At 35.4% G+C, this 25,224-nt stretch overlaps 1 protein-coding gene across 1 annotated transcript in view; it reads left to right on the plus strand.

Annotated features, from left to right (window-relative positions):
* BMT2 (base methyltransferase of 25S rRNA 2 homolog) overlaps positions 1 to 15,874 on the plus strand; it is a 101,715-nt gene extending 85,841 nt beyond the window's left edge. Inside the window, exons 4-5 of the mRNA XM_012457004.2 lie at positions 1,753 to 1,867; positions 12,657 to 15,874. Coding sequence (XP_012312427.1) covers positions 1,753 to 1,867; positions 12,657 to 13,286 — 745 coding nt within the window. The 3' untranslated portion in view covers positions 13,287 to 15,874. The remainder of the gene's footprint in view (positions 1 to 1,752; positions 1,868 to 12,656) is intronic.
* The last annotated feature ends 9,350 nt before the right edge of the window (positions 15,875 to 25,224 follow it).

Below are 25,224 nucleotides of genomic sequence, written 5' to 3' on the forward strand. Positions count from 1 at the left end.
ACTATTGTATCCAAAGTCAGTTGCATCTGTGTAATCAACAACAGAAAATTAAATTTAAAAAAAAAGTACAGAGTATCTATGGGGAAAAAGATAAAAGCATCAAAAACTAGGAAATACCAAGAAATGTAACTCCAACAAAAGATGTGAGGGAACTTTTTAGAGAAAATGATCAAAACTGTTGACGATTTTTATAAATAAATGGATAACTATCCATGTTCATGGATTTGAAGATTCAATATTGTAATAAGGATGTTAATTCTCCTTAAATGATCTTTAGACTTAATGCTAATACTAATAAGAGTCTTAAATGTACCACTATACAGCAGTGAGAGTGAATTATAGAGCACAGACAACTCAAAAACATCAAATGAAAGAAGCAAGTCAAAAAATGTAGTGTAAAACTAAACTATAGGCATTCAGTCATAAGTAAAAAATTAAGGGAATAGTTATCCCTAAAATAAGGATAGTGGCTACATTTTGGAAAAATGTGAAGGATGTCATCAGGGAGGGGCATGCTTTTAGGGTGCAGGCATAATGTCTTGACCTGGGTGGTAATTACATGGACACTCAGTGTGTGACTATTCTTTAAACTGTGTATATTTTATGCAAATTTAAAATTAAGGAGCTAAGCTACAAAATGTGAAATAGGCTAAGTATATTACCAAGAATTGATCAGTTATTAAGCTGATAATCTTAATCCATAAGATTAAGTTATTGGTGATTGCTCCATAATGTTGAATAAACTTGAATGGTTTAGGATACTTCATCCAGATAGAAACTTCAACTTATAAGAAGCATATATTTTTTAAGACTCTCAGATATATATTGCTACTCATTTTACTAGAATCTATCTTACAGAATTTAGCATATAGCAAATTCTGCTTTTACTATGCTTTGGAAGATCATTAGTGGAAGAAACACAAAAATTTTATTATATAACATGGTAGTAGTGAACAATGATATCTACCACTGTTTGAGCACTTACCATGTACTAGCCATGGGGTCAAGTATTAAATATATTATTAATTTGGGAAAAAAGTCTAAGGGTGACTACCACTGTTGTCCCTGTGTTACATGTTAAGCGTCAGAATCAGATTATGATCTTAGCCTTTCTGATTCCAGAACTCTTGTTCTTAACCATAGCCCAATTAAGGTTTAGAATATTTAGTAGTATGTATAGTAATTTGTATTGTTATAGATTCTCATTTTTTACTCTCACTTTATCATGAGTGTAGAATGAAGTTTTCCAGTGACTACATACCATGTGATATTGCAACAGCCTGAGTGCAAATTTGTCTTCCATTAAGCCAGACATTAGAGAATTGAAAAAATATATATTTTTTTAAAGTGGGGCATGGGGGTGCCAGGCACAGTGACTCATGCCTGCAATCTCAGCACTTTGGGAGGCTGAGGCCAGAGGATCACTTGAGCTCAGGAGTTCAAGATGAGCCTGGGCAATATAGCAAGACCTTGTCTCAATTTTTTTGTTAATAAATATATATAAAACAAGGCTGTACTTTTTTACTATCCTTTTAAGTCTAATAAATGAGTATTTTTTAAGACTTGTTCGTCTTAACTTCAAATATAGTGATTATTAATAGATACAACTCAGAAATGAAAGCCTTTTGGGGCCCTCAGTAATTTTTAAATGTGGAAAAGGGTCCTGAGACCAAAAAGTTAAAGAACCAATAATCTACATGATTTCTTATATTCTCATATTTGATTTTGTTCTTATAAAATATCTGTTTTTAGGTTGCTACAAGCCTCAGGAAAAATCAGATTACTTGATGTTGGCAGCTGCTTTAACCCATTTCTGAAGTTTGAAGAATTTCTAACTGTTGGCATAGACATTGTACCTGCTGTAGAGGTATGCATGGTTTTGTTTTCAGACTTCAATATTTTACATGTATATTTACAAAAGAAAAGCACTTTCTTTGCATCCCTAAAATAGCAAATATATTTCCTGTGTACCCATTAAGAAGAGATTTCTATTCAAACCTAAATGAATTTTGTGAAAATTTGAGCATTTAACCAATTTTGTCTTTATTTTCTTTATCATCTAAATAGCCATAGTCTAGAACTGTGTTATAGTAAAATCATTGGAATTAAGAAACTTCAGCTGGGTGCGGTGGCTGATGCCTGTAATCCCAAGCACTTTAGGAGGCTGAGGCAGGCGGATCACCTGAGGTCAGGAGTTCAAAACCAGCCTGGCCAACATGGTGAAACCCTGTCTCTACTATAAAAATACAAAAATTAGCCAGGTGTGGTGGCAGGCGCCTGTAAATACCAGCTACTTGGGAGGCTGAGGTAGGAAAATCGCTTGAACCTGGGAGTTGGAGGTTGTGGTGAGCCAAGATTGCACCACTGCATTCCAGCATGGGCAACACAGTGAGACTCCATCTCAATTCACATTACAGACTTCCCCATAGCTGTTGTGTTTGGGTTTTGCATTTTGTTGTCTTTGGTTTATTATTTCTTTTAATGCATCTCTTTCTGAAATATACAGTGTTGTAGAGCCATTATGGAATGGTAGAAAGAGACAAGGACTTTGGCGTCAGCCAGATTTTATTAAATCCAGCTTGTTTGTACTTGAGTCGATGAAACTACTTAACATTTGGCTTGGTACATCATAGGAACTTAATAAATAATAGACACTATCCTTTCCTTTGAGAATGTTCCTGTGGATCAATCATTATGACACTATCATTTTAATTCAGTGAAGCAGGATCACCTCCTTAATCAGCTTGAACTTTTTTTTTTTAAGACGAAGTTTCACTCTTGCCAGGCTCAGGTGCAGTGGCATGATAACTCACTACAACCTCTGCCTCCAGGGTTCAGGCGATTCTCCTGCCTCTGCCTCTCAAGTAGCTGGAACTACAGGCATACACCATCATGCCCAGCCGACTTTTTATTTTAGTAGAGACAGGGTTTCACCATGTTGGTCAAGCTTGTCTCAAACACCTGACCTCAGGTGATCCACCTGCCTCGGCCTCCCAAAGTGCTGGGATTGCCGGCATGAGCCATCGCACTGGCCACCTTGAACTTTCTTTTACCTTAATCATGTGATGCCAAGAGTTTGTGTTAAAGGCGTTTTTTAAAGGTAGATGAATTATTTATATCAGAACAAGTTAGATTTTTTCCAGAATAACATAAATTCATTATGTTTACAATTTTACTATTGTTAGACCTCCAGACACAAAAATTTTTACAAAATGCATTTAAATGTTTACAAAATTTAATGTTATTTTTAAAGTGTGGATTAGAGTATAAACTCCTTGGGTTAGGGATTTTTTTTCCTCTACTGCTGTATTCCCAGAACCTAGAAAAGTGCCTAATATATTTAATACTTTTTTAAATAAAAGAATAGAATCATACTTCCAACCTAGGTTTGAACCTTTCCATCACCATTTTCTAGTCTCTGATCCTCAGTTTTCTCATCTGTATAATGGAATTAGTAGTGGACCACATTTTATACGATGTTGTAAAGCACCAAGCATAGTACCACTTAATAGTGCCTGCTAAATAAATGTTTGTGGCTGGGCACGGTGGCTCATGCCTATAATCCCAGCACTTTGGGAGGCCGAGGCGGGTGGATCATGAGATCAAGAGATAAGACCATCCTGGTCAACAAGGTGAAACCCCGTCCCTACTAAAAATACAAAAATTAGCTGGGCATGGTGGCGTGCACCTGTAGTCCCAGCTACTCGGGAGGCTGAGGCACGAGAATTGTTTGAACCCAGGAGGCAGAGGTTGTGGTGAGCCGAGATCGCGCCATTGCACTCCAGCCTGGATAACAAGAGTGAAACTCCATCTCAAAAAAAAAAAAAAAAGTTTGTTGCTATTGAAAAAGTTCCTGCATGAAGATTCAGCTTTCATATGAGACATTTCTTTAATTATGTATCATTTTGATGAGCATGACTAAATAGATTAAATCTATATGAGTAACACTAAGGAAAAACCAAGTCCTAAAACCATTACTGTTATTTCTACTTCTGTTTTCTCTGTGCTAAAATCACTTTCTTAGCTTACCACTGCAGAGAATTTTTGTGCCATCAGGAACTACAGTTTTAAAGCCCAAGTGGCTTCATGCATGGATTCTCTTCCCTTCCTTCCTCAAGACACACATGAGAGATGTTCTTCAGGGATTGCTGAGACATCATGACCATTTGATTTGATCCTTAAGCTTAATATTAAATCTATTTATGAATAGGGCTATAAACTTTGAATTGTATAGTCACTAGGGAAGACAAAAGAACTGCTAGTAACTTAAGTAGTAGAATCAGAGTTTCACAATTCAGAATTCTATAACTAATTTTAACTAACTTTAAAACAGAGTAAAGGGACTAACTCTTCCAGCCAAGATGGGATAACATAGACTAAATTTATCCTCTTCCCCCAATGGAAGCAACAAAAAGAGTGGACTGAATATTCGAAATAATTTTGATACTGCACATCAGATAATGAAGGACAGTGAGTTCTGAGAGATGGAAAACAAATTAGATGAGCCCTATAATTACTCTAGGATATTGCCTTGAGAGTTTCCAGGATGTAGCACAGAGAAAAACCCAAGCAGAGTCTAGGTGTTTCCGTGAGTTGTGAAGATGGCATTGAGAGTCCTAGGAGACCAAGGCAGCTAGAATTTCTAGAATAGCCTACTGAAAATAAGTAAACCATAGAGGGAAAACTCCAGAGGCCTGCAAAAGGTCTGCTTTGAATACTCAGCTGAGTATAGATAAGCATACATGTATATAAGAAAACTACATGAGACTCAAGAAGGTACTGTCTGAAAGGATTAGAAGTTATAGTGGCCAGCACTAACACAGGGAAGTGTTAATATTGTACCTGTTCCCACCAGCCATACTGGAACATTCAAGATTCACAAACATTGAATAGAGTACACAGAGAAGGGTCTTACCTCAATAATGGAGAATAATTTGCCTTAGATAAACACTGCTCTAATCCCACACAACAGATCTTAAAAGCAAGACCCAAAAAGTTCAAATTGTCTCCAGGTATCTTAACTACATCCCAGAATACAGTTCAGGAATATTTATAGCAATCCACAGCTATTGTACCCACCAAGGTGAAATTCACCATGTCTGACATCCAGAAAAAATTACAGCCATGCAAAGCAGTAAGAAAATAGGACCCATAGTGAGGAGATAAATCAGCTAACAACGACCAACCCTGAACTGACATAGAAACAAGGACGTTAAAATAGAGATAATACCAGTTCAGGAAAATTCCTTGAGCTAAACATTTACAGTTTATGCTCTTTCCTATATGTGTTATGCTTCAATATGGTTTTATTTTATTAAAACATATCAAAACTGTATAAAAAGCTAAGTAGAACCAGGAAGGTATCTTAAAATACCCAGATCTATCGCCTAGAGACAGATACTACAGTGTGTAATGTGAAAATACATACCAGATAGGATTACTGCATATTAGATGTTGTAGAAGGAAAGGTAAATTGAAGTTACAACAATAGCAACTATCCAAAATGAAACAAAAAATTTTTAAAATAGAAGAGCATCAGTGATACAAATCTAAGCAGCTAAATATAAGCATAATTAGAATCTCCCAGTGGGAGATTTGAAAAATTAATGGCCAATAACTTTCCAATTTGATGAAAGCTATTTACTCACAAATTCAGAGAAGCCCAACAAATCCCAAATGAAAGAAACATGAAGAAAATTACACCAAGGAATATCATAATCAAACTTCTAAAACTAGTGATAAAGTCTTAAAAGCTTAGAGTACTGAGAGAAAAAAGTCACGTAGAATTTTATACCCAGCCAAAATATCTTTCAAAATGAGATTCTCCTCAGATATATGAAAGCTGAAATACTTCAATATTTATTAGCAACTTGTATCATAAGAAATGTCAAGGAGGACGTGCTTTAGTCAGGTAGAAATATGGGTCTACACAAAGGAATGAAGAATACTAGCAGTGATAACTATACAAATAAAAATAAGATTTTCTCTTGTTTAAACTCTTTAAAGATAATTTACTATTGTTTTGGGTTGAATTCTGTCACCCTAAAACAGATATGTTGTAGTTCTAACTCTAAAGATGTGACTTTATTTGAAGATAGCTTTACAAAAGTAATCAGGGGTGATTAGAGTGACCCCTAGTTGAATATGATTCTGGTATCCTTACAAAAAGGAGAAATCTGAACTCAGAAACAAGCACACAGGGAGAGCTTCACATGAAGATGAACACAGAGATCGGGGAGATGCATCTACAAACCAAAGAACACCGAAGATTGCCAGTAAACCACTAGAGACAAGGCAAGAGGCATTGATTAGATTTTCCTTCACAGCCTTCAGAAAGAAGAAACCTTCCCAAAATCTTGATCTCAGATTTCTGAGCCTCCAGAACTATGAGAAAATAAATTTCTATTGTTTAAACCACCCAGTTCATGGTACTTTGTTACAACAGCACTAGCGAACTAAAACAACTTAAGCAAAAATAATGATATAGAGAAGGATTTTTAATATAAATAAAATGAGAATTTAAGACAATAGTAGCATAAAGGGTGGGATGAGAGAATCAGAAATACACTTGGCCCTCCATGTGCTTGGATTCCACATCTGTAGATGCAGTCAACCACAGATCAAAAATATTTGAGGCAGGGCATGGTGGCTTAAACCTGTAATCCCAGCACTTTGGGAGGCCAATGCAGAAGGATTACTTGAGCCCAGGAGCTTAAGACCAGCCTATGCAACACAGCAAGACCCTATCTCTACAAAAAATAAAAAAGCCAGGCATGGTGCACTTGTATTCCCAGCTACTCAGGAGACAGATGGGAGGATTGCTTGAGCCCTGGAGGTTGAGGCTGCTGTGATCCAAGATTGTGCCACTGCACTCCACCCTGAACAATAAAGACCCTGTCTCAATAAATAAATAAAAATAACAATATAACAACAAAAACAATACAGTGTAACAACTATTTACAGAGCATTACATTAGGTATTATAAGTAATCTACAGATGACTTAAAATATATGGGAGGATATGCATAGGGTATATGCAGATCCACCATTTTATATAAGGGACTTGAACATCTGTGGATTTTGTTATGTTCAGTGGTTCCTGGAACCAGTCCACTGTGCTATTAGTACTTTGAGGTTCTTATACATTAAGTGGTATAATACCACTTGAAGGTAGACTGATAAGCTAAAGCAACTGCTAAAATAAAAGAGTTAATAAGCCAACAAGACTGATAAAATCATAAAAAAATCAGTTAATTCAAAAGATGACAGGAGGAAGGGAACAACAATCAAGTGGGACAAGTAGAAAATAAATAGCGAGATTATAGATTTAAAACCTAAGCATGTCAGTAAACACATTAAATATCAATGGCCTAAATACCCCAATTAAAAGGCAGAAACTGGCAGATTGGGGGCAAAAAAAGCCAAGACACAAATATGTTGCCCATAAGAAAGGTACTTCAATTATTAAGACACAGAGTTGAAAGCAAGAAGATAAAAGAAAGCTGGCATGGCTACATTGACATTAGACGAAAGTATTTTTCAGAGCAAAGAATATGATCAGGGATAAAAATAGCCATTCCATAATAATGAAAGGGTCAGTTCATCAAGAGTACATAACCCTAAACCACACTTGGTCTATGTACCTAATAACAGAGCTCCCAAATATGTAAACCAAAAATTGATAAACTGTCAAGGAAATATAAACATCGAAATTGTAGTGATTTCAGTACCCTTCTTAATAATTCCTAGAACAGGTACACTGAACACCTGGCGAAGAACTCACAATGGAAATTAGAACTTTTTGAAATAAAAATACAGGATATCAAAATACATAGATACCACTAAAGTTACAAAAGTAGTTACTTAGGGGGAAATTATAGCACTAAACACCTTTATTAGATAATAATGTCAAAGCAGTGACATCAACATTTCAACTAGAAAAAAAAAGAGTACATTAAATCTGAAGAAAGAGAAAGAAAATAAGATCAGAGCAGAAATCAAATGAAATAGAAAACTTTCTGAAAAACAATAGGGAAAATTAATGAAGGCAAAAGCTGGTTGAGTAGTTCAATAAAATTGATAAACTCTAGCCTACTGATAGAAGTAAAGAGAAAAAGGTAAAATCATGACAAGTTTTACCAACATTAAAAGGATAAGAAAATACGAACAACTTTATACCAATCAATTACACAATTTAAATGGAATAATTCCTAGAAAGACACATAACCACCAAGCTTATTCATGAAGAAATAGATAAGATGAATGGCCCTAAATCTATTAAATTATGAATTGGCAGTTTAAAACTTTCCCACAAACAAAATTCCAGGCACTAATATCTGTATGTTAAAATTTACCAAATAGTTAAGGAAGAAATAATACCAATTATACGTATTCTCTTCCATAAAATTGAAATGGATGGAATACTTCCCAACTCATTCTATGAGGCCATTACTCTTATCAAAATCAGACAAAGATGTTACAAAAACAAAACTATACACCCATATCCTTTATGAATATAGCTACATATGTTCTATACAAAACGTTAGCAAATTAAATCCAACAAGGTCTTTTAAAAGGATAATGTATAATGACCAAGTTTGGTTAGCCTCAGGAATGCAAGATTGATCTAATGGTCAAAAACAATATTTATCATGTTAACTCATTAAAAAGGAAAAGTTATTTGATCATTTCAGTAGGCACAGAAAAAGCATTTGACAAAGCTTTGACAAAATTCAACATCCAGACTTTCCCGATTAAAAAAACCTCAGAATTGTAAGGGCATTTCCTAAACATGACAAATGATATCTGAAAAATCTCCAGCTAACATCTTCCTTAATGGTGAAAGAAAAATGCTTTTCTCACAAGAACACGATAAGGATGTCTATTCTTACCACTTGTATTTAGCATTTGTACTAGAGGTTCTAGCAATTCAATAAAGCAAGAAAAAGCAATAAACATCATCCAGATTGGAAAGAAGTAAAACTGTATTCACAGGTGTCATTGTGATTGTTCTGTGTAATATTCAAAGATGCTTTTAGAACAAGTGAGTTTAGCAAGGTTGCAAGACACAAGATCAATATACAGAAATGTGTTTTATATACTAGCAGCAACCAATCAGAAATTTAAATTAAAAACTACCATTTACCCTAGCATCAAAAATATGAAATATTTTATATGTAAACATACATTTATACGAAATATGTAGCTCATAAATCTGACAAAAGTAGAAAAATCCACATGCTGAAAACTACAAATTGGGAGGAGTTAAAGATGACAGGCTGGGTACAGTGGCTCACACCTGTAACCCCAGCATTTTGGGAGGCCTAGGCAAGTGAATTGCTTGAGTTGAGCCCAAAAGTTCAAGACCATGCTGGGCAGTGTGGCAAAAACCCATCTCTACAAAACAAAACAAACAAACAAACAAACAAACAAACAAAAACTAGCCAGGTGTGGGGGCACTCACTCGCCTGTGGTCCCAGCTACTCAGGAGCCTGGTGGGAAGATTGCTTGAGCCCACAGGGCGAAGGTTGCAGTGAACTGATCACACCACTGCACTCCAGCCTAGGTAATAGAATAAGACCCTGTCTGTATAGAATCAGTGCAGTCCTGACTGTGGACTTTTTTATAGAATTTGAAAAACTTATTCTAAAATTTGTGTGGAAATTCAAAGGACCTAGAATAATACCTAAAAACAACTTTGAAAAAGGGCAGTGTTGGAGAGTAACACTACCTGATTTCAAAATTAGTATAAAGCTACAGTGGAAATTCAAAGGACCTAGAATAATACCTAAAAACAACTTTGAAAAAGGGCAGTGTTGGAGAGTAACACTACCTGATTTCAAAATTAGTATAAAGCTACAGTATTAAAGACAATGTGGTATTGATATTCAAGAACATCAGTGAAATGTAAAGATGGTTCACAAATAGGCCCAAACTTAGATACCTGATTTTTGCCCAAGATGGAAAGCATTGTCTTTTCCACAATGGTGTGGGCTTTTCCACAACATCTTTTCCACAAAGGTATATCCATATACAAAAGAAGAAACTTCAGACCATAGCACATTCCATATAAAAAAAAAAAAACTCAAAATCTATCATAGACCTAAATGAACAAACATAAACAATAAAACTGCTAAAGGAAAACATTGAAAAAAATCTTTATGACCTTGGGATAAGAAAGGACTTCTTAAACATGACTTTGAAAGCAACATCTAAGAAAGAACAAATTGATAAATTGGTCTTCATCAAAATCAAAAACTGCAGCTCTGCTAATGACACTGTTAAAAGAATGAAAAGATAAGCCACGTGATACTGAGAAAATATTTTCAAGTCATATCTCACAAAGGACTTGTATCAAGAATATATAAAGAACTCTCTGGCTCATGCCTGTAATCCCACCACTTTGGGAGGCTGAGGCGGGTGGATCACAAGGTCAAGAGATCGAGACCATCCTGACCAACATGCTGAAACCCTGTCTCTACTAAAAATACAAAAATTAGCTGGGTGTGGTGGTATTTGCCTGTACTCCCAGCTACTCGGGAGTCTGAGGCAGGAGAATCGTTTGAATCCAGGAGACAGAGGTTGCAGTGAACCGAGATCACACCACAGCACTCCAGCCTGGCAGCAGAGTAAGACTCTGTCATTAAAGTTAAAGCAACCTGACAGAGCAAGACTCTATTGTTAAGTTAAAGCAACCCAATTATTTTTAAATGGGCAAAATATTTGAAGAGATACTTTAACATAGAAGATATCTGGATGGCAGATAAGTCCAGGAAATGATGATAAACATCACACTAACTCATTGGGAAATGTAGACGATAAAACCACAATACCACTACACACCTAATACAGTTACTAAAATGAAATAGATTAGCTACACCAAGGATAAGCATTTGGAGGAACCGGAACTTCACATACTTGGAACATGAAACTACATAACCACTTTTGAAAGCAGTTGGGAGTTATTTAAAAATTAAACGTACACCACCTACTGTATGATCCAGCCATCCAAGATATTTCCCCACAACAAAAGAATGTTGATTCAAACACTTGAATAGGAATATTCAAAGCAGCTTAAATTGTAATAACCAAAAACTAGAAACAACCCAGATAACCATAAACTGATATATATGGATGAAACAAGTATGGTACATCCTTGATACAATGGGATGCCATTCCGCAATTTTAAAAGGAATAAACTATAATACCTGCAAGAAAAATCACAAAATGATTACTTAGTAAAATTCTAGGAAATACAAACTAGTCTATAGTGATAGAAATAACATCAATGGTTGCCCGCTGGCAGGGGAAGAGAAGGGAGTGACTACAAAGGGGCATAAGGAAAATTATGGGGTGTTGGATCTGTTCATTAACTCGACCATGCCAGTGGTTTCATGAGTGTAAAAATATGTCAGAACTTACCACATTTATGCTTTTGTGTCACTTATACATCACTAAAGCTGTCTTAAAGGAAAAAGGGAAGGCTGGGCCTGGTGGCTCACGCCTGTAATCCCAACACTTTGGGAGGCCGTGGCGGGTGGATCATGAGGTCAGGAGTTCAAGACCAGTCTGACCAAGATGGTGAAACCCCGTCTCTACTAAAAATACAAAAATTAGCTGGGTGTGGTAGCAGGCGTCTGTAATCCCAGCTACTCAGGAGGCTGAGGCAGAGAATTGCTTGAACCCAGGAGGCAGAGATTGCCGTGAGCCAAGATCAGGCCACAGCACTCCAGCCTGGGCGACAGAGCAAGACTCCCGTCTCAAAAAAAAAAAAAAAAAAGTGGGGAGAGGAGAAGAAAAACATCTTTTTCTGGTAATAGAACGTTACTTTTCCTAATAGACAGTCCAGATGACTATGTGGCCAGGTTTTATATACACTAACAAGAACAAGGGATTAACGTTTTAGGTCATATCTTTATTAATAACTATTGATATATGACAGAGTAATTTTTATCTAATTTTAAAATTGCTTTCTTATTCTGGCTTATTTCCATAGTTTTAAGATGTAAATTATGTAATGTTGTTTATTCCTTTAGTTGTATTTTTTTCCATGGTCATTTGTCTAAATAAATTTAGTTTGTTCCAAACCAGGGATTAACTTTTTAATAGAATAAAAGTAATGTTGAGGGTTACTTTTTAAATGGTTAAAGTTAGTGGTTTCAAAGACCTTAAGTTTTGGAATCATTCTGCTTGTACAAATTTTATAATGCCTCCTTCATTATCCTCTTTAATTTATTTGATTCATCTTCATTTCATGGTATTTCTTGTTAGGATTTTTATATTAGCTTGTTTTTGGTAACTATAAATGATAAAGTAAATGTAAATATGACTAAGCTTAGCAATAAGTCATTCCTGTAAACTTCTACCCAAATTAAAATTTGTTTAAGTCCTAACCCAAAATAGACACTTATTTTTCATTTTAAATTGTTAGGCAAATTTTTAAATGATTAGTAACAAGTCTCTAGACTTAATTACTCTGAGGTTTTTGTGAGTAAAAGTTGTGATTGAATAAATCTGTTCGTTTAATGATTTAAAAGGAAAAATGTTTAATCAATGCTGGAATTACTATGATATGTGAAATACTTCGCTGAAAATTCTATGTATTAAAGTGGAAATAATCTTGAAATTCTTAATATGCCTTGTTTTCTGTTTCTGCAGAGTGTCTATAAATGTGACTTCCTGAACTTACAGCTTCAGCAACCACTCCAGCTTGCACAGGATGCTATAGATGCTTTTTTGAAGCAGCTGAAAAACCCTATTGATTCTCTTCCTGGAGAACTTTTCCATGTGGTTGTTTTCTCTCTCCTTCTTTCTTATTTTCCATCTCCTTACCAGCGATGGATTTGCTGCAAGAAAGCCCATGAACTCTTAGTGTTAAATGGTTTATTACTTATCATCACACCTGATTCCTCCCATCAGAACCGTCATGCTATGATGATGAAAAGCTGGAAGATTGCTATAGAGTCCCTGGGCTTTAAACGCTTCAAGTACTCAAAATTTTCACATATGCATCTGATGGCATTTAGGAAAATCTCTCTAAAAACCACAAGTGACTTGGTTAGTAGGAACTACCCAGGAATGTTATATATTCCTCAAGATTTCAACAGTATAGAAGATGAGGAATATTCTAACCCTTCCTGCTATGTTCGATCAGATATAGAAGATGAACAACTAGCATATGGTTTCACAGAACTCCCTGATGCTCCGTATGACTCAGATTCTGGAGAAAGTCAAGCCAGCTCTATTCCTTTCTATGAGCTAGAGGACCCCATATTACTTTTAAGTTAATGTAGAAGCAAAAGGCCCTTTCAGTCCAGGCTTCTAAACTAATTGCTTATACCAATTGGAAATACTAATATGAACTCATTACTTAAAATCTGGTTTGCATAAAAGAAATGCAAAGGTTTACAGAGTTTGCTATTTTTTTCTACTTCTCAATTTTAAAATTTATTCTTATATAGAAAGCTTAAAGTTTCATGCAAAGTGACTCATGTCATAGCAGAAACTACTGTTACTTTAGCATTTAGCACTATCATAGAAAGGTACCTTTTTCTCTTTAGTGCTATTGTGAAAAATGAAGCATAATTTGCTATATGTTTTCCTTTTCAACTTTTCAATGTTAACTATAAACCCTTGAATGGGAAACTTTAAGATGTAGAAAGCTGTAGATTGCACTTTGATGACTCACAAGTTAAATGTGATACAGAAATAGACTGGTTAGTTGTTCTGTGATGCTCTTATCTTTTTCTTTTTTTCTAACTAAATTGTGATGTTACAGAAAGCCATTTTATGTTCCTTTTTTGTCTGATGATCCAATATTTCCTGAACTTTTTGTAATTGGTGATGATTCTTTTTCTTTCTTCCATTAAAACCTCATTTGACAGCATCGGACATTGGGGGAGAGATTTCCCCCAAAGTATGTATTCTAATTTCCTTAGTCCTATCCAGTAAACACCATTGCCAAAGTAGTATTTTCAAAACTTTGTGATTTGGGCCTTGGTGTGAAGTATATTTATCTGAGTGTTCACTTTTAGTTTTCTTAAGCTTAGGTTTCATTTACAAAATTTTTTATTTAAGCAAGGAACGATATAATACTCAATAATGACCTAAAACACCTTTTTGAAAGGGTTTGCACTTGAAAGAGAGTTTGTTCTGTCGAAGCCAACTTTAATAGGGTCCTCACCTTTCCATTAAGGAGGTACTGCACTACAAGTTTCAAACTATATGGAAAAACTTAAAATTAGCCCTTTGTTGGTGATCTCATAAAATGGTTTTGCCCTTTTGGAATCTTAATTTCTATCTAAACTGTCAGAAAATTTTCTTTGAATATATCAATTAGTTGGCTGTGGGAATCTTCCCTTTCCACATTAATAAATGCCTTTCTGTGTTTCTGAATCAGAAGCAAATTATTAGGGAAAAAGATATGTCCAAACAAGACAAGATTAGTTTAAACATTGAAGACCATTTAGTCCACATTGTCTTGTCAGCCAGCAATTGTCATGTAAACTATCATTTTTAAGAGTGCCACTGTGTGGATTTTGTTTTCAAGTGGTTATTACATTAAAATTACCTCATACTGAGGTTTTTGCACTGAAATATCACAGTTTCAGATTTCATGGTTAATGTGTGTATGTTTGTGTGTATGTTTTTAAAGGAAACTTGCATTTTCAATAGTTGATCCTAAATTTCATAAACTGCACTTCTTTACTCTGGTAAAACTGATGTTTTTGTGCTTATCGTGAATTGCCGTAGTTACCTTTGAATGTCAAACTTTATTTAGAAATATAAAACTTTTATCCTTTATGATATAAATGGTTGAGTGTGTGTACTCAGTATTTCAAATTAAATTTCACATGCTAAATTAATGAAAGTAACAAGATTGTAATTTTTTAAAGTCAGTTAATTAAACGCAATAAATATTGGTTACTCAAATATGCCAGAAGTAACTTGAAATTTTTCATTTACTTTCAATAGCATAAGATTCCTTAATATTTAGGATTGACCGTTCTTTCCAGTTAAGCACTACAGGATTATGTCTTGTAGCTTCCCCAAGAGAAGGGAGGGAGAAAAAACAAAAAGCACTGTGTTGAGGATAATACAGAACTATTATTTTGGTAGTACCTTTTTTTACCATACTGTTTGCCTTTTGATTTGGGTAAATATGATCTTAAGAGCAAAGAAAATAATAAACCAAATGAAAATGCTTTGAAAGTAAATGAAAACAGCGCTTTTGAAAGGCTGGTGTGATATGACCTTGGAGCCAGCCTTTGTGTTAACAGCTAAAATGTTGGTGCTATAAATTCTGATTGTTTACAGATGTTGATTCTGCTTATGCTCCAAAGTGTGCATGATGTATTTTAAGTAGTACTCTGACAAAGTCTCTTTATAAAACCTGCTACCACTTAGTATAAATTTGTTTGAATTTATATCATTTGTTACTGTAAATCCAGCTTATTCAAATTAGGTTGGCACAGATTTAAACTGATACACATTCCACCAAAGCCAATTGAGTGTTTAAGTATTGAAGTTTAAGCAGTCATTGCAACTTGGTGCCAGATCATGTATGTAATGACAAGAGAAGTTAATAGGGCCTTCTAATACTGTATGGTTACTGTTAAGAATTATTTCATTTGGATATAAAGAAGTTATGAGGCCTCCTGTCACATTCACAACAGGTTCTCCAAAATAATTTTGTTGTTTCAAAAACAAATGGTAATCATTTGGTTGGATTCTTCAGGATCATGACTAGATCATGTGGTTTTTACCTTAGTTGCCAAGTGGTGGGAGGTAGCATACCTGAAAATGTACGTGTTTGTTGTATTTTTTCACATTTTGTGAACAAAGCACATTTATTAAAAATTTTAAATTTTCTAGTATTCTTTGTCTGTTACTTGTAAACTGAAAGTTCTGTGGTCTTTGATTTATCTCACTAAGTGATTTCAGCATTGGGAAGCAATTTAGAACTTGAGTGACTTGTACAATTTTCCAACAGGATTTCATTTTTGTCAAATCCCTTAGTGTCATAAATTTATTCACTGAGATCCAGAGAACTCAGATGACTTCTCATTGTCATATATTGTCCTGTTTATGGCAGAAGCAGGGTAACAGCATAAATTCTAGTTCATCGTATGTAAACCATATCATATTCTTCTCTTTGAAAGTAAATTACATAACAGATAATTTATCAGTTCTTTCAGGACAGCAGACGTCTTTCTCATAATATGAAGGGGTTTTGTTTTGTTCATTATACAAATATTTGAATTCTCCCATGTGCTATATGCTGAGGAAGCAGCGAGGATTGGAGTGATCACAGTCTCCTGCTCTCGTGGAGCTTATGATCTAAGCAAGAGTAAAGATAAGCATGCTCCATCTACTTAGTATCCATATCCAAGAATGATTACCTGCCAATCCTACAGTTTTGCCCCTGCTTAAAATCCTTAATTCACAGAAGTAGGACAGGAAATAAGGAAAGCTTTAAACACAAAACTAGCAAATTGTACATTGTGGATAAGAGAGATGTATTGTTCATTCCTCTAGAAAAGTGTAACTTAAATGTAAATTCTGATGTAAAAGCAGAAAAAAAAAATGGATTCAAGCTTTTTGCTCCATTTTCCCACACCTTCTGAGCACCATGCAGCAATGCTATTCCTCCGCAAGAGTTCACACACTAGGTCAGCAGAAATGTAAATCAAAGATTTGGTTCCTTCTTGGTTTTGTAAATTGCTTGTTAGATGATAACAAAGGTGAAAAACAAATTTTGTTACTAAAACCCGTAAGACAAACATTTACTATAAGGAATGTTTGTATTATAATAACTAGTCTTCCAAAAAAACTGAATTACGATAACCATTACAGTATGATAGTTCATGTTAAAGTCATATCCATGAGCCACTGTGAATGCAAAGCTCCTAAGCATATTAGTGGTGGTATATATATATATATATATATATATATATACACATATACACACACACACACACACACACACACTACAAAACCCAATGAACAAGCAAGCTACAATAGCTAACAATTTCATTACTTTTAAAGATCTCTAAATACATAAAAGGAGATATGCTGGTTTTTCTAAACTCTTATTTTTCTCTTGTCAGAGAAATGCAAATCTCAACAATTGGAAAGCCTTTTAAATTTACCTTAAACTTGGTTTGTATGCTTTTTTCTAAATTTGTTTCACAATCTCAGTAGGTTTTTTTGGCCAGATGTGGTCGCTCACACCTATAATCCCACCACTTTGGCAGGCCAAGGTAGGTGGATCAAAAGTTCGAGACCAGCCTGGCCAACATAGTGAAACTTCATCTCTACTAAAAATACAGAAATTAGCCAGGCATGGTGGCAGGTGCCTGTAATCCCAGCTACTCAGGAGGCTGAGGCACAAGAATCACTTGAACCTGGGAGGCAGAGGTTACAGAGAGCTTAGATCATGCCACTGCATTCCAGCCTGGGCAACAGAGACTCAGTCTCAAAAACAGAAAAAAACTCAGTAGTCTGAAAAATTAGTATGCATATATTTTTTAAAATGAGAATCTTGTTCCATAATGGCACTATTGAGTAGTAACTTTTGGTAAGTATAAGTTAAGCAGTTCAATGCATTTTGAATTTTATTTTAACCATAAACTTTTCTAAGTTATTCGAAAGGTATTCTGCTTTTTGTGATCATATAAAACACCTATTGGTCAATGCTTGTTTTTAGTAATCAAAACTGATAGCTGAAACTCTTGCATCATAAAATTTTAAGTTTGGGCCTATCAGTAGTATCAAAGACAGTACTTCTATGTTTGTTAAGTTAAAACTACAAAAAATTAGGCCATAGACATTGACGGCAGAATTGTTCTTTGAATTTGTCATTAATAATTTGAAAACCATAAAACAAATATATTGTTGGATTGGAATGCCCATGTAAACCATAAAAATGGTAGGGAGCATTACCCTCCCAAAAATAAAACATCAGTAGTAGTTTCTAGATCCTGCCCTGTTTGCAACTCTTTAGGGAGAAAAGCCAAGAAAATATACATGCATCCTTTTATTGCATATATGTCATACAACCAAGTAAATTACTCAGTAGTGTCCTGATGACATTATTTCTTCTCTACACTTTGAACCAAGGGGAGGGGTTGCGGGAATCAGCTACTAAGAAGAACATGATTTGTGGTCACAGAGATACTCTATGTGAAGTTATAATAGAATCCACATTTAAGTTGTTTACATTTACATTCATCCCTAGACCTACAAACCCTTTTTACAGTTAGCTAATGCCACTCTGGCTATGCCCATTGTCTTCTACAGGAAAAAGAATGTGAACATGACCATGGCCAGTATTAAATTCCTTCTCCCTAAACTCCTGTTCTATAATGCATTTCTGGATAAGAGCTTTTGCATTGACAGGCTAAACATGAAAGAATGACGAAGTCAGGGAAAAAAAATGGTTTCCAAATTGCCACGGATATTTTCAATAGGAATCCAAGAGATAACGTGTTTCCTAAAACTAGGCATTGATGAAACATTCCTTGGGAATAAAGTAAATGGGCGATTACCGGAAAGAGGAAAAATCCTTGGGATTGTCTGCAAGAATAAAAATGCTTAATACAGACAGGGAGCCCTTAGAGCTTAACTAACTGTATAAGGAGCTTTATATTCTCCGGCCCCACTGAGTCATTAGCACAGATTAAAGTACTGGTGTACACTGTGATGGAAGTAGAACAGGGACCTGGGAATTTGGAAGTAAGAAGATATATTTTCATAGGAACCTGGGAATTTGGAAGTAAGAAAACATATTTTGATAGGAAAGTGGAATGGTCTGGAGCTTGTAACCAGAAAAGGTGGAGGTCGGGTGGAGGGAAGGGCAGCAGGGAGGACCCTGTGGACTTAGGGAATGGTGTCAATTGGAATGAAGAGATACAGAATGGGAGTCAGGATGTCACAAACCATCCCTTTTGTCTTACAGTTAAACTAAACTGAACTGCTAACATTAATTCTATAACTGAGAAAGTTCCAACGAATTATTTATAATAAAATGAAGAACAGGCTGGGTGTGGTAGCTCACACCTGTGATCCCAGCACTTCGAGAGGTCAAGGTAGGTGGATCACTTGAGCCCAGGAGTTTGAGACTGGCCTGGCAATATAGTGAGACCCCATCTCTACAAAAAAATTGTAAAAGTAAGCCAGGTACAGTGACACACAGAAGTAGTCCTAGCTACTCAGGAGGCTGAGGCACAAGGATCATTTGACCCTGAAAGGCGGAGGTTGCAATGAGCCAAGATTGGGCCACTGCACTACAGCTTGGGCAACAGACAAAGAGCTTGTCTGAGAAAAAAGACAAACATTTTCCTCCCTAAAATTTTTCAGATGAAAAGCAGCAACATTTTAACATCATGCTGCAGAAGATAACATTATAAGTCAATATAGATTAATAGTAATACTACTGTGGGATACTATGTAATACACATTCCGTACAGAATGTGAAGCATAAAATTCAAAAGCAAGCAAGCCCAAATTTTGTGGCAAATCACTTCGTGTAGAGTATTACCTAGGACATTATGTACTTGGAGTTGTTCTGGGTAATAATGAATTCTCACTGATCTAGTAGGCCTTGTGATTCTCTTTTTATAACTATGATGACTGTTCATGGGATATCTAACTCAAGTTAGAGGTCATTTGTGGCGATGATAACATAGTTAACTAGTCTACAGCATTCAATCAATATTCATTGACTAATTGAGAATTATCGTGTGGATTAGGAACTATAAGGAGCAGATGTCTGCTCTGTTCTTCAGGGGCTGACAATGGGAACTTAAATACATTAGCATTAATACAAAGCAACAAATAAAAACTGAAACATTACAGAAAACATTATTGCACTGCAGCATCTCGTGGTACATAGCAATGAAACCTGTTGACTTGTTTGTTGACACACTCTTTATAACCCATCTAGAGGCAATTTATTTTAATATAGGTATCCCTTATTAGAGGGGCCGGGTAAATGATGTGGCCCCTCCCTACCTCTCCAATCCAGCTTCCCACCATTCTCTCTTCACCTTCTGTGTTAGAGTCCTAGGGGGAAACACACACACACACACACACACGAATCATGTGCCCACCTTTGCACAAGCTTGTCCCTCTGCCTAGAATTTCTTCCTCCTATATTTGATTTCCATGGCTAGTTCATTTTTGTTATCCAAATCTCTGCTTCTAAACGCCACAACTCTGGGACACCTTCCTAGTTCACATAATCAAATATAGTCTCTTCACAGCACCATAAAGTCTCTGCATCTCTCTAATTATCTGAAGTTTATCTATGACCATGTTTGTTTATATATATGGGCAAAGCCCTTTTCTAGCCTGTGTCTTCGGCCTAAATATCTTGCATAAAGAAGGTGATTGATACATTTCCAAATGCAACTGTGATAATACAGGACCACTGCTGATGTTTAGTATGTGAATTTTTGGGGGTGGTCTGGTCCTGTTTATATTAATTAGTTTATTAATTAATGTGTTCTCATAATTAAGATATAGCTCAATTTATACTTCAGGAAAGTCTCAATTAGTTTGTATAAAGTGAAGCTTAGATCAATACTAAGTAACCTGGAGCCATATAATTCTTATTCTGCCTATTCCCACCCATTAAAATGAATTGTATCTAAACCTAAAATCCTTTCTTACCATGTCCATCAGTACTTTCTCTCCAATGGCCAACTCCCTCTCCTTGCTAGTAAAAGAATTTAAGTTTGTAAACCATTATTACATCTTTAAAAGGAATATCTACCTAAATGATCTCTTCAACTCCACAAGAGAAGTGGTGATCCAGCAGTTTCTTTATTTGTGTAAAGGATATATGATTTGTACTACTTTCCACTGGCTTTTGTATCCAGAAAGATTTCCATCACTAACCCTATGAAAACTTGCTGGGGCAAAGTTCTTCTCAGGACCTGTTTGATAATCCACAAAATTCACTTTGCAAGGTTATCGATAGGTTTAAAAACAATGTCTATAAAGCAGATGACAATCTTGTCACATAGTAAGGATACAACATACAGTAACTATTATTTATTTTGGCAAAGCACCTATAATAGCCCCATTCCTTCTCTTCATTCAGTCTTGCCTGCTCTGCACACATTCACTACTTCATCTCCACCATCACCACTCAATTCAAAGTCTGACATCAACTCCTTAGAACCATACTGAGCAAGTTAATCAGTGTTAAATTTTCATATCTTCAATTTTTCTTCGCTTTGAATTCCCAGAAAATGATGTATACACAGTTCACTACAACCTACCCTACAAAGTTTCACTGAAAACTACAAAACAAATCACAACACAAGATTGTCTTGTCTCTTTATATATGAATTCGTAAAGACAGGAGACCACTTCTTCATTGTGTTTGAGTCAACTAATTATTAAGCCTGAGGGAGGGTTCCATAAATATAAAGATGGCTGTTAGGCACTCTTGCATTGATATAAAGAAATATTCAAGACTATATAATTTATAAGAAAAGATGCTTAATTGGCTCATGCCTCTGCAGGCTGTACAGGAAGCATAGTGCTGGCATCTGCTTCTCGGGAGGCCTCAGGAAGCTTTTACTTGTGGCAGAAGGCAAAGCAGGAGCTGGCACTTCACATGCTGAAGGCAGGTGCAAGGGAGAGTAGGGGAGGTGCCACCCACTTTAAACAACCAGATCTCATGCGAATGAACTCACTACCCAGAGGACAGCACCAAGCCATGAGGAATCCACCCCCATAACCCAAACACCTTCCACCAGGCCCCACCTCTAACAGGGGGGATTACATTTCAACATAAGATTTGGGTGGAGACAATTATCCAAACTATATCAACTGCAGTTAATGTGAACTAGGAGAGTCGCCAACTTTATTTGAGTACGATGGAATTAGCAACATCACAGCATTAAATAGGAAGAAAACCCTTGAAACATCTTAATTTAGTTTCTAAAGCACTGACTTCATGAGCTATAAAAGCACACCTAACGTTGCTTCTATTATATTCCACATTGCTAAGATGTAACTTCATCCATGGAGAATACTTGTTCAAGGCATCAACTAAAGATATTGATGGCACTACTACATACACAAGAACAGATTGAAGACTTAGTATCCCGTTTTGATATGACAATAGCCTAAAAAATTACAACAGGAGCAACAGAAAAAGAAACATGTTTATAAAATACCATTCAGTTTTAAATAATATGATTTTTTGTTTGTTTTTTGTTTTGTTTCGTTGTGTTTTGTTTTTTGTGATGGAGTCTCACTCTATCACCAGGCAGGAGTGCAGTGGCACAATCTCGGCTCACTGCAACCTCTGCCTCCCAGGTTCACGCCTCAGCCTCCCAAGTAGCTGGGAAATAACATTCTTTAATTATCATGATAACTTAATAACACGTATCAATTACAAAGCAACTATTATGTATCCAGTATTGTGCTAAGCACTCTACAAACATTGCCTCACTATAAAATAAGTACTATTATCACCATTTTACTAGTGAGGAAAGTGAATCTTTGAGACGTTAATCAGCTGTCTACAGTTACAGAGTTAGGAAAGTGCTTCAAGCCAGGATCTAACTCTCAGGCCTGACTTCAAAGCTCACGTTCACTCACCATATTATCTGAGTTACCTAATCAATGAAGCTGTCTAAATCACTATATATTTTTGAAATTAGCTTCATAAACATTAGATACTGTATATAGTGCTGTGAGGATACAAAGCTGAATAAGATATTTGTATAAATGTTTACATTACTGTAAGGGATTAATTTAGGTACTGAGTTAGATACCAAGATTAATCAGACACATTATGCCTTCAAGAAGCTTCCAATCCAGTAGGGAAGACAAAATATACACATGAGAATTATAATGCATGGTAGAAAAAGAGATGTCACAAAAGAAATTGAAGAAAGAATCAAATATTTTCTCCTTTAAAAACGCACAAGAGCCAGGTTTAACAGCTTAATTTCATCAAACTTGAATGATTTTTCTGAAGTCTGTTTTAAAGCATTGAAAAAGAAGAAAACTTTTCAGCTACAGTTTTGTTTCTAAACTTGGAGAGCACACAGATAAAACCATAGGCTATGTTAATTTTCTATTGCCACTCTAAAAAACTTTAGTGGTTTAAAACAACACAACTCTGTTAGCTTACAGTTCTGTAGGTCTGAAGTCCAACATGGGTTTCAATGAGCTAAAATCAAGGCGTCAGCAAAGCTGCATTCTCTTTTAGATGCTCTAGAGGAGAATCTTTTTTCCTTGTCTTTTCTAGTAGAGACTGCTTTCATTTCTTGGCTCATGGTACACTTCCTTTGTCTTCAAATCCAGTAAAGTCAGCACTAGTCCTTCTCACATCACATCTGAACCCTCCTCTGTTGCTGCATTTCTAGTTCTCTGTCTCTAGTTGCAGCTGGAAAAGATTTTCCCTTTTTAAGTATTTCTGCAATTTGATTGGGCCAATGCGGAGAACCTAGAATAATTACTTTAGCACAAATTTGTTAACCTAACTCATATGTGCAACATCCTTTTGCTATGTAAAGTAGCTTATTCACAGCTTTCACAAATTAGGACATCTTTATGAGGTCATTAGTCTACTTATTCACAGGCTAATTTCACTTATAACTGTTAATGTCAAACAACTAAATAAAATACTAAGAAGAAATCATATAAAAGTAATACGGCACAATTTATTACTACCCAAGAGTATTCTTTTTTCCAAGAGTGAATTCAGGTAAGTATAATGTAAGTCACTATATCCACCAATTAAATTAACATATAAGTTAAAGAGAAAACTCAAATAATCATCTGAATTCTAGAAAAAGCATTTATTTAACACTTTCATATAATATACTTTAACTCAGATTAATAGACAAAATCCTCCCTAACATCACAAAGGTCATCTACCACAAACCTATAGAAAACCTCATATTTGATTAACAAACACTAGTAGACTTTTATTAAAGACAGAAGAATCATGGTACCCAATCTCACCATGACTGTTCAATGTTGAGCCAATATACTTACCTGATTCAGTAAGATAAGATAAATAAATGAGGTACAATAACTGGAAAGGAAGAGACAAAACTCATTATCTATAGATGCTAATTGACTAAAAAGTGTAAAAGAAATGGCTGAAAAACTACTAGAACTGCAAGAAACTTCAACAGAGTAGTTTTCCTAAAAATCAGCAAAAGTCAATTCGCAAATATAATGGGAAAAACCCTATTCAAGGTTGCAACAACAAAACAACTATAAAAATATTTATCAATAAGAAAAATATTTAAAAAGTTTTGAGACCTATTTAAAGAAAATACTAAAACTTTACCAAAGAACAGAAGACTACAGAGACTACCAGCTTCCTAATAAGAAGACTAAACATCAGAGATACATCTGTGCTTTGGGGAGATATCAAGATTTAGAAAATGTCCAATCTTCCCAAATTAACCTAGAACTCACTGCAGGCTCAATCAAAATTCAAATAAAATTTTTGTATGGATTTTATAAGCTAATTAAAACAGGGATAACAAAAAATTTTCTTGAAAAAGAATAAAGATGGTAATATAAAAGCAGACTACAGGCCAGGTGCGGTAGTTCACACCTGTAGTCTCAGTACATTGGGAAGCTAAGGTGGGAGGGTTCCTTGAGTTCCAGAATTTGAGACCAGCCTGGGCAACAAAGGAAGACACTATATCTACCAAAAATAAATAATTACCTGAGCATGATGGCATGCCTCTGTGGTCCCAGCTATTTGAGTGGCTGAGGGAGGAGGATTACTTGAGTCTGTGAGGTCAGGGATGCAGTGAGCCATAATCATGCTGCTGCACTCCAGCCTAGGCAACAGAGTGAGACCCTGTCTCTAAAATTAAAAAAGAAAAAAATAAATAAATGACAGGAAATAAGTGCAAATACATTAAAAGAATAAAAAGTCCAGAAACTGTCTAATGTACATATAGGAATTTAGTATGACAAATATGACATTTCAAATCAGTAGACAAATAATGCACAGTTCAATAGCATTGGTAGTAGACAATTCAATAAAGAATAACCATGAACAAAAATGGGAACTGACAGTTCACATAAAAGGGAACACAAATGGCAGTAAGAAAGAAAATAAGGAGCTCAACCTTACCAGTCATGAAAAAATAAGCAAATTAAAACAACAAGGAAACACTATTTTTCATCCATCAGCCTGACAAAATGGAAAAATGATAAAATGCACTAC

The sequence above is a fragment of the Aotus nancymaae genome, unplaced genomic scaffold, assembly GCF_030222135.1.
Source record: "Aotus nancymaae isolate 86718 unplaced genomic scaffold, 86718_ANA_hifiasm-v0.15.2.pri h1tg000002l, whole genome shotgun sequence".
NCBI classification, from domain to species: Eukaryota; Metazoa; Chordata; class Mammalia; order Primates; family Aotidae; genus Aotus; species Aotus nancymaae.